We start from the raw sequence: 12,835 nt of genomic DNA, 5'->3' as shown, positions 1-12,835 counted from the left end.
CCTTTTTCTCACAATTTCTGAAAGATGTATTTGTTTATGCCCTCCTAATACTCAGCCAAGAAGCTCTGATGATGCAGTGGCTAAGGCATTTGGCTGCTCACCAAAAGGTCAGCAGCTCAAACCCACCAGCTGCTCCATGGGAGAAAGATGAGGCAGTCTACTTCTGTAAAAATTTACAGCCTTGGAAACCTAGAGTTCTACTCTGTCCTATAGGGTCACTGTGAGTCAGAATTGATTCAGTGGCTTGGGTTTGGTGAATGAATACTCTACCAGAATCTTTACCCTTCCCTCTTCTATTTGCCTTCTACAAATATGAATCTTACAATAAAGCTGAGGAATTTGGGATGATTGATCCCATCTCTTGTTCTTTACAGTGCCTTTCAAGAGTGCTCTTTATCCACAGCCTTTACACCTTTCCCTTGTTCATTTCCTTTTCTTAAGCCCTCAAGCCCTCAGAAATCAGGCTCACTCCCCACCACTCATCTAAAAAAGGATCCAAATAATCTGCTTCGTAACAAATCTGTCTGTTTTCCTTGAAATATAAATTTGATGGGGACCACCTTCCCTTCTCCCCTGGCTTCCAAAAATATGACAATTTTGGTCCTCTGACCTCTCCAGCTCTCTGCTGGTTCCTTCTACTTGATATCCGCAGACACTGTCCAGGGCTCTATCTGGTTCCTCTTCTCATACTCCATGGTCTGGGAGGCCTACTTCAAGGTTCAACTATTAACTTGTTGTTAAATTGCTGTCAAGTTGATTCTGACTCACGGCGACCCCACATGTACAGAGGAGAACTGCTCCACAGGGTTTTCAAGACTGTGGCCTTTCAGAAGCAGATTGCCAGGGCTGTCTTCTCAGACGGCTCTTAACTGCCAACTTTCCAGCTAGTAGTTAGTACTTACACCCAGAGACTCTACCTATTAACTAACTACCAACAGACAGACTTTCAAACTCTATCTAGATTCAGCCTTACCCAAATTTTAATCTGCTATCTCCAAATAGTAACTAACCAGGCATTATTTTTTTGGTCATCTCACTGTTCTCATATTCCACAAAATAAAAATGGAATGTAACTTCTCCTCAAAAATGAGTCTCCTCTATTAAACTTTTCTATTTCTTTCAATGGAATCCTCCCCCGCCCCCCCCCCCGCCCCGTCACCCAAGATCATGAACTCTTCTACCCAGCATAATCTACTTATTCTCAGTTCTATAGATTCTTTCCTGCATCCTCACACCTGTGACTCGGTGGCTACGCAAGTAAGACATAAGGGGCAGACCCCCACACTTCCTTCCAGGATTATTTCAACAGTTAGACTTCCCCCTTTCCAAACCATACTACATATCAATGGATTATTTTTGTAAAGCATAAGCTTTATCAAGTTATCGCCCTAATTAAGTATCCGTCCGCAGGCCTGTAATATCAGATCCATACTCGGCCTATCAGGGCCCCAACCCAATCTAGCTAGCTTTCCTTCCTGTCATTTCCCACTTCAAGGAGTCTGATCCTGACCAGTCCCCATATGCTGCCTATACTTCACTTCATCCCCACCAACCTCTGCTCAGGCTAGACTTTTTCTTTCCAATCACCCAAATATATTCATATTTAGTTCATACTGAACTTCTTCCATGATGTTTTTGTTCAATTATTTAAACAGAAATGGATCACTGACTCCACTAAACTCTGATAGCAGTCATTATACTTGGGCCCATATTTTTCTGTTTTCTGTTCATCTATTTTACTGCTGGAGACCCTGGGTAGTGCAAATGATTAACATGTACCGCTGCTAACTGAGAGGTTGAAGGTTTGAATCCATCCACAGGTACCTTGGCAAAAAGACTGGGTCATCTACTTCTAAAAAAGCAATCACTGAAAACCCTACGCAGCACAGTTCTACTATGACACACATGGAGTTGACTCAACAGCAACTGGTTATTTTACTGAAGAAACGGAGGAGGATCCAGGAGAGTAGCAACCATGTCATAATCAGAATCAGAGACTTAAGACTTCTTATGATTTTCAAAAGTCACTAAAGAGGTTGAAACTGCACAACATGGTGAACATGATCAATGCCACTGAATAGTACATATGAAAAATGTTTAAATGTTGAATTGGCAAGTACTTTGTTATCTTTACCACAATAAAACAATTTTCTAAAAAAGTAATCAAAGTCCAAACCTTCTCTAATGCCTACTTGCCTTCCATGTAACACAACAGCAAGAAAATGTGTCAAGTTCTATTCCAGAGACAGCAAACTTACCTACATTTAAAATATAAACATGTGTGTATGTGTATGTATACACACACACACACCCTCCAGATTGCAAAGGAACTTGTGTAGCATGCTTGGATTTAAACTTATAGGCAACTGGTAGCTAGGGGTTTTAAAGCAGTAATGTAACTTGGACAGAGTTATTTTTTAAGATAATCACTCTGGTGATTATGTTGAGGACTTGGAAGGAAAAGGCACAGAGCAGTCAAGAGTCTGTGGCATGGCAACAGGTGAGAGATGACCAAATCAAAACCAAACCCTGGCACTGAGTCCAGACCCACCAAGAAAGACCCAAACCCACTGCCTTGAGTCAATTATGACTCATAGTGCCCCCACTGGGTTTCCAAGGCTATAAATCTTTATGGAAGGAGATTGCCTCCTCTTCCTTCAGCAGAGCAGCTGGTGGGTTTGAACTGCTGACCTCTGGTTACCAGTCAAATGTCTTATCCAGTGGCCTGAAAAAAAGGCAATGGGGAAGTACAGGAGAAACCAAATTGAAAAGCCATTTCTGAGGTAAACTAGTAACGAAAGGATCTAATGATGAGCACCACAGAGCAGAGGAGAGGATGAGTTTCCAGAGTGGTATGGGCAGTGTGAGCACTGTCCTAACCCAGGAATAAACTGGGTAAACTCTTTCCACCTATTTCAACCCACAGCCTTCCTTTCAGATCATCAAGAGTCAAACTAGTTTAAGTCACTATTACTATTCAAGTCACACTGTGGCTTCCTAATTCTCACACATACTCCCTTTTCAAAAGGCTACCTATATAGTTCATTGCTTTCCCAAGTGTGCTCTGCAAACTGAGAGGTTAGGAATATAAATTTTGGGGCTTTATTCCAGACCTGCTGAATCAGAATCTCTGGGGTAAGACTCAGTAATCTGTGCTTTCTTATCTCCAGGAGATTCTTAATGCATGCTACAGTGTGAGAACTGATCTGACTTCTCCGGATCAGGACTTTCAATCTTATATCCATTTGCCATCACTTGCTGGAAATTCTATCCCAGCTATACTTTCAGGACCAAAATGTAAATTTACAAATGTGCTTCAGTAAGAAAACTTTGGGAAGTACTGTTCTAGGGAAACCACCTACACTCAGACAAATCACTTAAGTAGAAACTTTTGAAGACATAACTCCAAGGCATTCTCAAAAAGGACTATAAAAAAAAAGAAAGAAAAAAGACTATAATCAAAAGTCAGATATCAATTCTCTAAATAAGAGTACCTTAAAGATTTTGCTCTAAAATGAGGAGAAAGACCTTAATAAAATACCTAGAGATTCATTCTCTTATCCCTTACAAGAACTTTCTTAACATAAAGTGAAGTAACAGATATTTTACAAGATAGATGACAAACCCTAATCCCATTTCTACTGTTAGGAAACACAAATAAAACAATTTATCCAGTAAAATGGGATTCAGACCCTCCCATAGCAGTCTAGCGGTCTCTGATACCCACTCTACCCTGGCAGGGGAAACAACAATCTGGTAATATGGTCAAGCTGTCCCTTGCCAGATACACATTTCCTGAATGAACAGTGTATTGAACACTGAAAAGGATCATCTGTTCCATAATTATGCCAGGCACTGGGCAGTACAAATGGTTAACATGCTCAACTGCTCACCAAAAGGCTGCCAGTTTAATTCCACCCAGGGATGTCAGAAGAAAGGCCTGGAAATCTACTTCTAAAAAATCAGTCATTGAAGGTCCTATGGAGTAGTTTTACACTGGCCTACATGGGGCCGTAAGTTGGAATCAATTCTATGTCAATTGGTATATGATGGTAATGAACAAGACAGAGCAATTCAGCCCTCAATGGGCTCACACTGAATAAGTAACTTAAACTACACTTCAGATAAGCACTGACAAACGGTAAAGAACCTGGCACTTTCTGGAGTAATGGATCTCTACTCAGGCTATAAATTAGAATTACTCAGGGCAGCTTCTAATAATACTAATGCCCAAGTTAATCCCACATCAAACAAATGAGAATTCTGTGAACCCTGAACATTGGCTGTCAAAGATCATTCTCTCCTCAGGTATTTCTAACAGGAAGTCAAGGTTGAAACCCTGGTCTTGGGGCATCACTTGATAGGTGCTGGGGCACAGAGATAAATACTCCTCCAGGAGTAGAGGCAATCCAAGGAAATAGAAGTAGAGGTAACAGCAAGAGGCTCTGGCAAGAGGGAGCAAAGAAACCTCAAATATAGGATAGTGCTTCTCTAGGTACAGGAGTCGGGGTATGATTTCAGGGGACCACATAAGGTGCTTCTACAGGATCATCAAGGTTTGGCTTCTAAAGACGGGTACTCAGATAATGAATTATTCTTTATACTTTTTTTCTATGACTTAAATATTGCAGTTTTGGTGTGTGTTTATTTTTTGAAAGTAAATTAAAATCCGCCTTTAGTCAGTGAAGGCATCAGAGAAATCACTTAAGCTGTCTTGAAGCTTGATTAAGGAGTTCGCTGAGGAAATGACCTTTAAGATATAATCTGAAAGACGAAGAGTTAGGGGGAAAGTGCATTAGGCAAAGGGAAGATTATGTGGAAAGGTCTAGAAGTAGAAAAAGCACAGGGTCGCAGAGAAACTGAGAGGAAAATGAGAGCAAAAAGGGATGAAGCTGGAGTAGAGGTTTTCAAAGTGACCTCCCTACTCTAGCAGCATCAGCATCATAAAGAAACTTGTTAGGAGGAAAAAAGAAAGAAAGAAATTTGTTAGAAATGCAAATTATCAGGCCTCACTCCAGGCAGACTGAATCAGAAACTTAGAAGGAGGTAGCAATTTGTGTTTCTGATACCTAGATAATAAGGATTTTGGATTTTATTCTAAGATCAATGAAAAAATAATTCAGAGGCTTTCAAATAGGGGGATAATATGATCAAGGTAATAGAAGATAAATGATGTGGCATATAAAAAAGTTGCTGTCAATATGCTTCTGACTCATGTCTCCAAAGCATTAATGGCTGAATAAAACAAACCCTTCAAAATCTAATTTTTTAAATAGTCAGGATCAGAGATCATACTGAGTCTTTAAATTAAAGGTTACAATCATAATGCCTCTAGGGCCAAGCATATAAGGTGAATGAGTGAAGTGGAAAACCGAAGGGGCTGCCTGGTGTTCACTCCGGTACCAAATACAACTAGGTGGCCCATAAACCTGTTCTGAATGAAGGATGCACTGGCAAACCTCACTCTCACTCACTGCTGTCAAGTCAATCCCGACTCATAGCGACCCCTCTTGAGTTTCTGAGGCGGTATCTCTACAGAAGCAGATTGCCCAATCTTCCTTCCAAAGAGTGGCTGGTGGGTATGAACCACCAGCCTTCTGGTTAGCAGTCAATGCCTTAGGCACTATGCCACAAACCAAAGGATCCTTTATATATCTGCCAAGGAAAGGAGAGTCACTTATAGGGAATCCTGACTTCTCATGTCTTCAGATGTGACTGCTTCCAGCCTAGCTAGGCAAATAGGGCATCACACCAAAATTTCAAAGAATAACTACTTTTTGTTTCTTTGTACAAGTAGCAGAGGGATAAATAGCTATTCAACCAACAAGATGCCAATTACCCAGCCAGCTCCCACATGGAGTTTTCTACCACAGAGTAAATGATCCATGTGGATGAATCTATAGTAGAAGCCTAAACTTGGGAATGCTTCTTGTGACAGCCTTCCCATGAACAACCCTTCCCTGGGCCTAAGAGATTGCCAACACTTTCACTTCAGTAGGTCTAATCAACAGCACGTGGATTCAACAGTAACAAAATATCCAACTCTTAGCCCTGCGGAAACAGGGTATTTGTATATAAGACTTCTCAGAGCCAAAAGAATACAAAAAACAGTTCTACTGAAAGGTCACCAGGAGCAAGTTGAAACTTTCTGAAAGGGAGCAATTTACAGCATGGCAAAAGTCCACTGATTTGGTCTTACCACAGTAGCACCTCATCCAGATTTAGCCACAGACCATAGATGATGAGGGAGTGGTTACATATTTCTGAGTGAATCAGGTTAGAAAAGCACATTCCAGTGAAGTTCAGGATGTAGAGAAAGATTGCAACAGACATCAATTAGAAAGGAACAAAGAATGATTACTTTATTCACAAACTCCTTCCCCTAACTCCTCAGTTGAGCAACTCAAGTCAACACAGTCTCAGAAATCCTGATAGCTGTTACTCATCCTAGCTTGGGAAGCCTGCACATCAGATGCTGAGAGATCTCACCCTACTAAGGTTATGTCCCAGAGACCTTCAAAGGAAGCCAAGGAAGGTTTCAAGATGGAGAGAGAGTTCCTGCCTTCTGCGCCTACTCCGTAAAGATTCATAAACCATTTTCTCTCAAGTCAAAATAACTAAAGAGACTGGCTTCAAATCCAAGTACAGCCAAAACTTCAAAACTCTTATCTGGAATGTGTGGCTGAATTTCCATTTCATAACTGAAGCAGGATTTGTAAAGGAAAGTTTGCTACTTACTGTCTCATTAGATTTTGTTGTTGTTGTTGTTATGTGCTGTCAAGTCGGACCCGACTCATAGCGACCCTCCTTGGGTTTCCGAGGCGATTATCACTACGGAAGTAGATTGCCCAACCTTCCTTCTGAGGAGTGGCTGCCTATTTTATTCCTATGCCTAGAAGATTAACTCTCAGAGGCTGAATGACTTGCCCATAGGTAGTAGTAGCAGAGCTAAAACTAAGCATGAATGTTTCCAGAACCAGCCTACAATTAAATAGCTGATATTCACTGTCTTTTAGGTATCAAGTGCTTCCTTATGCCCTCTGAGAAGGTGGTGACAATAGCTGACATTTATAGAATGCCTACAATGTGCCAATGCTTGCTCTCTTCTCTCTCTCTGAACCCATTTAATGTTATTAACTACTCCATGCAGTGGGTACCAGCAGGTCCATGTCAGAGATATGAAAACTAAGACACAGAGGGGTTAAGTGACTTGCCCAAGGTTACAGAGCTAATGGCAAAGTTGAGATGCAGACCCAAGAACTCTGGCTCTGGAGTCTAAGCTCTTACTCACTAGACTATACTACCCCTTCTCTGGATATGGTCAGACCATTCCCTCACCACTAATCAAGCACCTGGGCACCAAGCACTCTCTAAACAAAGCCCATCTATTCACATAAAACAACAACCAGAAAAACAACTTGTACACCACCCATGCTCAATGTGACAATGTATGCTGAGTACACCCCAGATCCTGCCTACTGGCTAAACTCTAAGCCAAAAACCTAAAAATTAAACCTTTGAGAGTAAGGTCAAGAAACAGCGACTTCTCTCAATTTAGATGGAGAACAGTCAGTGCTTGCTGTATCTCCATCTTTTCTGCTCTTCATTTGGGTCCATGTCTAAGAGTCTGAGAATAAAACTCTAAAGAGATCAAATCTATTTCCTGGAAGGTAGCCAAAACAGACATTCTACAAGAGTCAGCCTATGAATGAAGAGGCTAGAAAATATAACCTTTCTTTCTTTACAGAATTTTAAACCTGAATGCAAGGAATAGGTGATGGTTCACTTAGTTCAATACTACAACACCCTGAAATTGGTTTTGTTGGGCTTCCTCTCTGCCCCCATCACCTTTTAGAGGGAAGCAGGAATACTCACAGGTAAGCTCGAGGGTCTTGACTGAAGGCTCAAGTTCATATCTTCTTGCCCTCCTTTACTGGAGGTCATTGAGGGGGCAGAGGATGCCTGAGACCCAAATGAATCTTGAGATAACTCCTACAACAAGAAAAACAAAAGCTGTGAAGGCCTAATACTAATACACCAGGCAAGCTTATTTCATGATGAAAAGGCTATGGGACTGTGACACAGCAAAACGTAGATATGAGAGACTGCACATTTGTGAACAAGAGTATCTGAAGGCAGAAATATCCAAGCTGTGGCTCTTAAGAAAAGAATGTCAATGGTGGCTGATGGCATGGCCACTCATTTATTGTCACACAGAGAGCCTATTCCTTGGAATTAAATGCCAAAGACTACAAAGTATACAGTATATCAAGGAATGAAATCAATTAATTTAAAACCAAAACAACCCACGCCAGAACTTCCGTATCAAAACGAGTACTGCTTCCTTCAAAGACATAATCTTGGGATAAGATACTTATTTCAGGAATGCCACCAAACACACAAAATCTTTAGTGGATCTGTCATTACTCGCTCACTTTAGAGAACTTTTTGTCTCTAAAGAATAAAGTCCACCTTTCTATTTTTAGGCTTCATCACCTATCCTGTTCACCAGAAATGGCTCCAAATGAGTATCAGCTCTTTCCCGAAATCAAACACATCCTCAAAAAAGAAAAAGATTTGCTACCACATAGAATATTCTAAAAAAATGTGATGTGAACCCTGATGGCAATTCCAAATGAAAGGGTCCAAGATACTTTACCCAATAACAGTGTGGAATGACAGTTGGGATGAATGTACAGAACGATCTCTCAAAGTGACTATTTTGAAAAAGACCACACTCACTTGAATATTCAAGTTCTGATATGCTGGCTTTATCTTTAACATTATCTTTAATTTCCCAATCTCTTGAATTTTTTATCTGTCTATGCAACTTCCATTGTCCTATTTCTTCATCAGTAAGGAGAGCTACAGGTTAAGAAGTTACGGTTACCTTTATTAGTTCAGTCAATCCAGTTAGCATGTTTACTCAGAGTTTGACTGGTTTTTAAGTGCACATTAGAGAACCAATTTGTATGGCAAAGTTCTTAGGACACCAACTTCCAAGCTGTCTGTAGTCACAAGTAGGGAAGGGCAAGAGGCAGGGGCATCTTACCTGTGGTGGAGGGAAACGCTGCTGGGAATAGGCAGTTTGCTGTGACTGCTGAGACTGGGACTGAGGGTACGCAGCCTGCTGGGAGAGCGTCGAGGATGCTGGCTGCTGAGGTTGCTGCTGCTGGTAGGGAGACTGTGCCTGTGGCTGCGAGTAGGGTGGCTGGCTCTGGGGGTGCTGCTGTGTCGTGGACTGCTGAGAAGGGTATGGAGTTGGGGATTGCTGATGTGGAGGCTGGGATGGCTGTTGGGAGTATGGAGGCTGAGAGGACGAGAGCTGTGGTGGCTGAGACTGTGGCTGCTGCTGATATGAAGGTTGGGCATGAGGGGTCTGGGATGGTGGCTGCTGAGAGTAGGGTGGCTGCTGCTGCTGGGGGTGAGGACTTTGCTGGTTGTAATATGGAGTCTGGCCCTGCTGACCATACCCGCTGGGGCCTTGTTGTCCATAAGGAGGAATCTGTAGGAAAGGAAAGGAAAGGATATTTTTTAGCACTGGCCCTCTTGGATGAAGAAAGGGAAATTATACTCGTCAGAAGCTATGCTCTGAAGATGGGTACTGAGAGCAGGCAAGCCAAGTCTCACACTTGGTAGGCCCATTTTCTACCATCCCTGTCTAAACTAAGCCAGAAAGGACAGCCAAGCTGGGTTACGAGCTTGGTTAATTTACAAATGGACTTCATTCATTTAGTGAAAATTTACACTATTTAATATGTGAGCAATTTATAAGAGTTCAAGGGTAGCTGTTTTTACCAATGAGCCTACTCTTTTTATCACGGCCTTGGCTGTTTCCACAAGTACTAGGAACCTGTATCCTAACCATAATGAATAGTCAGTAGCAGCCTGGCTCAGCCAAAGGAAAACCCAAGGTTTAGTAACCTAGACAGTACACAAATCACTAAACTACCTTGGTTCTCTCTTTTATTTAGTCTTCACTCAAAAAATATCTGAGGGCCCATTTGCTTACTTTGCAACAGGCACTATTTTAGGCATTGGGGATACATTTGGTAAGTGGGGTTTTGATAGCATCACCTTTTCTTTATTTAACAGCACACTCTGAGTCTAGGGAGTAAAGTTAGGTTTAAATTCTGTCCCTCACCATTTTCAATGAGTATGACTCAAATACAAATGGTAGAAAATGCTGCTCACAAAAAGCCAGTCACAGAAGGAATAGTGTATGATTCCACTTGAATAGGCAAGCATATAGAGATCAAAGCTTACCAGGGGTAGGGTAAAGGGAAGAAGAAAGGAGGACTCAATGCTTAGGGGACAATGAACTTCTGTTAAGGGTGATGGTGTTAATTAAGGAATGGGTATGGGTAATGGCTGAACAATATGATGAATATAATGTCGCTAAACTATACCTGGGAGCTCTGGTAGCATAGTGGCTAAGACACTTGACTGCTAACCAGAGGGCTGGCGGTTCAAACCCACCAGCCGCTCCTCGGAAGGAAGATGGGGCAATCTACTTCCGTAGTGATACTGCTTTGGAAACCCAAGGAGGGGTCGCTATGAGTCGGGTTCGACTCAACGGCAAGCAACAAGAACAACAAACTATACCTATGAAGATAACATGTGAAGAAATGGCAAATGTTTTGTTACGTATATATTTACCACATACACACAAAGTAAATTTTAAAAAAGAAAAGATAATAGTATGGATGGCCAGACAAACAGCAATGAGAGGAAATCTTAATTATTTGTTAACAGCATTGTTAGCATTTTTACTTTTCAACCTTCCCTTTTTCTTCTACTGCTAGTCTCTCCTTTAAACACTCATTTTGAACCTGTCAGGTGATATGTCAAAGGCCTTGAGAAACAAAGAGCTTCTCCCATCCCCAGGACACGTGGTTTTAGTGATTTTCTTGGAAACAGCAATGGAGAGATGGTCAGCGGAATTTAGAGCTTTGTGCATATCAACTGAAAAGTCCGTCACATTTAATATTCAAGGGTTTGAGCTTATAAGGAGGACAGAACTTTCTTTCATCCCATTTCCTTCAGAGAATGGGTACAAGCAGGTCAGCCAGGTGAAGAGAAAAAGACATACATACAGCCTGTGGCCAGGGAACAGTTTTCCTTGAAGCACATAAGCATGGTGCCCACAATCTTGGCCTTGTTAGTGGCACACTGTAACTAACTCAGCAAATTGGCCTGTGTGCCTGTCAAGAGGCTTGGGAGCTAAGGACTTGTTCTGATTCTATAGCTCACAGACCAGATCCCAGACAACAAATAAGAGTTAAGGTAATCAGAGTCACCATCTACCTGCTGTGCATAAGAGAGGCTGCCCATGGTACTCTGCGCCCGGCCCTGCATGGTCATCGGGTACCGCTGAGGGGTCTGGGACCCATATGGCTGCCCTGGGTACCCATGTCCTTGCTGCGGTCCTGTCGGAGGTCCCTGTTGTTGCGAGTATGGATTAGTCCCACCATATGGCTGAGGTCTCATCTTGCCCATCTGATCCATTGGACTGGATGGCTACAAAATAAAGAGTATTTCATTAACCTGAAGCATTTTGATGGTCTCTGGCTATATGAACTCATAACCCAAGCAGACTTTTAGAATTACTATGAAAAAGTAATGGTATAGACCCAGGAACCCTCGAGCAAATCACTTAACTCTCCTCAGAACTATGAAGATTTTTTGATTCTGTCATATGTAAAATGAAAATACCACTATTTGAAAGTATCTTTTAAGCTAAAAAATACAACTGTGTAAGTGTGTGCTAGTGCTTGAGATCCAAGGGACAGGACAAGTGTGGAGCAATTAATATATGAACTCTAGGGTATAAAAACAAAGGCCCTTTACAGTTGAGAGAGGGCAGTGCTGATATACACTGCTATGACCTTGTCCAGCAAACCTCAAAATTGATGCTTTGATTCTGTGGCTAGGAGTTCAAATTCACCACTGTCTAAATGTCTCTATTTTTCCAATAGTGGGAACTTCTCTGTACGGCTGTAGCCTGGATGCACTGTGGCGTAGTAGTTAAATTTATTCTTCCAAATGAGCTACATGTCTAAGCTACAGTTGCTGAGGGAGCTGTAACTCAGAATTTAGGGGTTTGTACATCTCAACTAAAAAGTTTATCTCCTTTAATATTCAAGAATTTGAGAACACAGGAAGATAGAACTTTTGTCTCTAGAAGAAGATGACATAGAGGTACAGCATAGCACCAGTAATGAAAGCTCTAAGTTCAATTTCACAGTTATGTGGCTATAAACATAGCTTTTGTTCCAACTCATTGAAGGGCAACAGGTTAAATTCCCTCACTTTTTGGCATGTCTTTGCCCTACTGGAGCTGCATAGCACAGAACACCAGGACACAACCTCCTCTGCCAGAGATACCCAGTTAAATCTATTGGGGGTGGGGGAGATTCCCTATACACCTTAAATAGAAACATCTAAGTTGGAGAACAGGACTGGGCCTCATACCCACCCACTGTACTCAAGTCAGTTCCAATTCATAGCAACCCTTCAGGACACAGAACTTCCCCATAGAGTTTCCAAGGCTGTAAATCCTTATGGAAGCAGACTGCCTCATCTTTCTTCCGCAGAGCAGCTGGTGGGTTCAAACCACCAACCTTTTGGTTAGCAGCCAAATGCTTTAACTACTATGCCAGAGCTCCTGGACCTGACAGAAAACTTGAAAATACAATCTCACTTCAAGTACTTGGGTAGGGTGGGGTGGGGATTGATATCGTGGGCCTCAATATCATTAACTCCCAAATGAAGGACTTCAGTGGTCCTCAAATTTTAGCATGCATCAGAATCACTTGAAGGGCTTATTAAAACA

General features: G+C 41.8%; 1 protein-coding gene across 1 annotated transcript in view; it reads right to left on the bottom strand.

Moving 5' to 3' along the window:
• Positions 1-12,835, bottom strand: part of ARID1A (AT-rich interaction domain 1A) — a 76,177-nt gene that overhangs the window by 32,100 nt on the left and 31,242 nt on the right. Inside the window, exons 2-4 of the mRNA XM_007935780.2 lie at positions 11,308-11,520; positions 9,053-9,505; positions 7,876-7,992 (exon numbers count right to left, since the gene is read on the bottom strand). Of these exons, the coding sequence (XP_007933971.1) occupies positions 7,876-7,992; positions 9,053-9,505; positions 11,308-11,520 (783 nt within the window). The remainder of the gene's footprint in view (positions 1-7,875; positions 7,993-9,052; positions 9,506-11,307; positions 11,521-12,835) is intronic.

The sequence above is a fragment of the Orycteropus afer genome, unplaced genomic scaffold (genome assembly GCF_000298275.1).
Source record: "Orycteropus afer afer isolate SDZICR_OR568_19922 unplaced genomic scaffold, OryAfe1.0 scaffold00031, whole genome shotgun sequence".
NCBI classification, from domain to species: domain Eukaryota; kingdom Metazoa; phylum Chordata; class Mammalia; order Tubulidentata; family Orycteropodidae; genus Orycteropus; species Orycteropus afer.
Note: the sequence above shows the minus strand (reverse complement) of the source record. Positions and strands in the feature narration are given on the sequence as shown.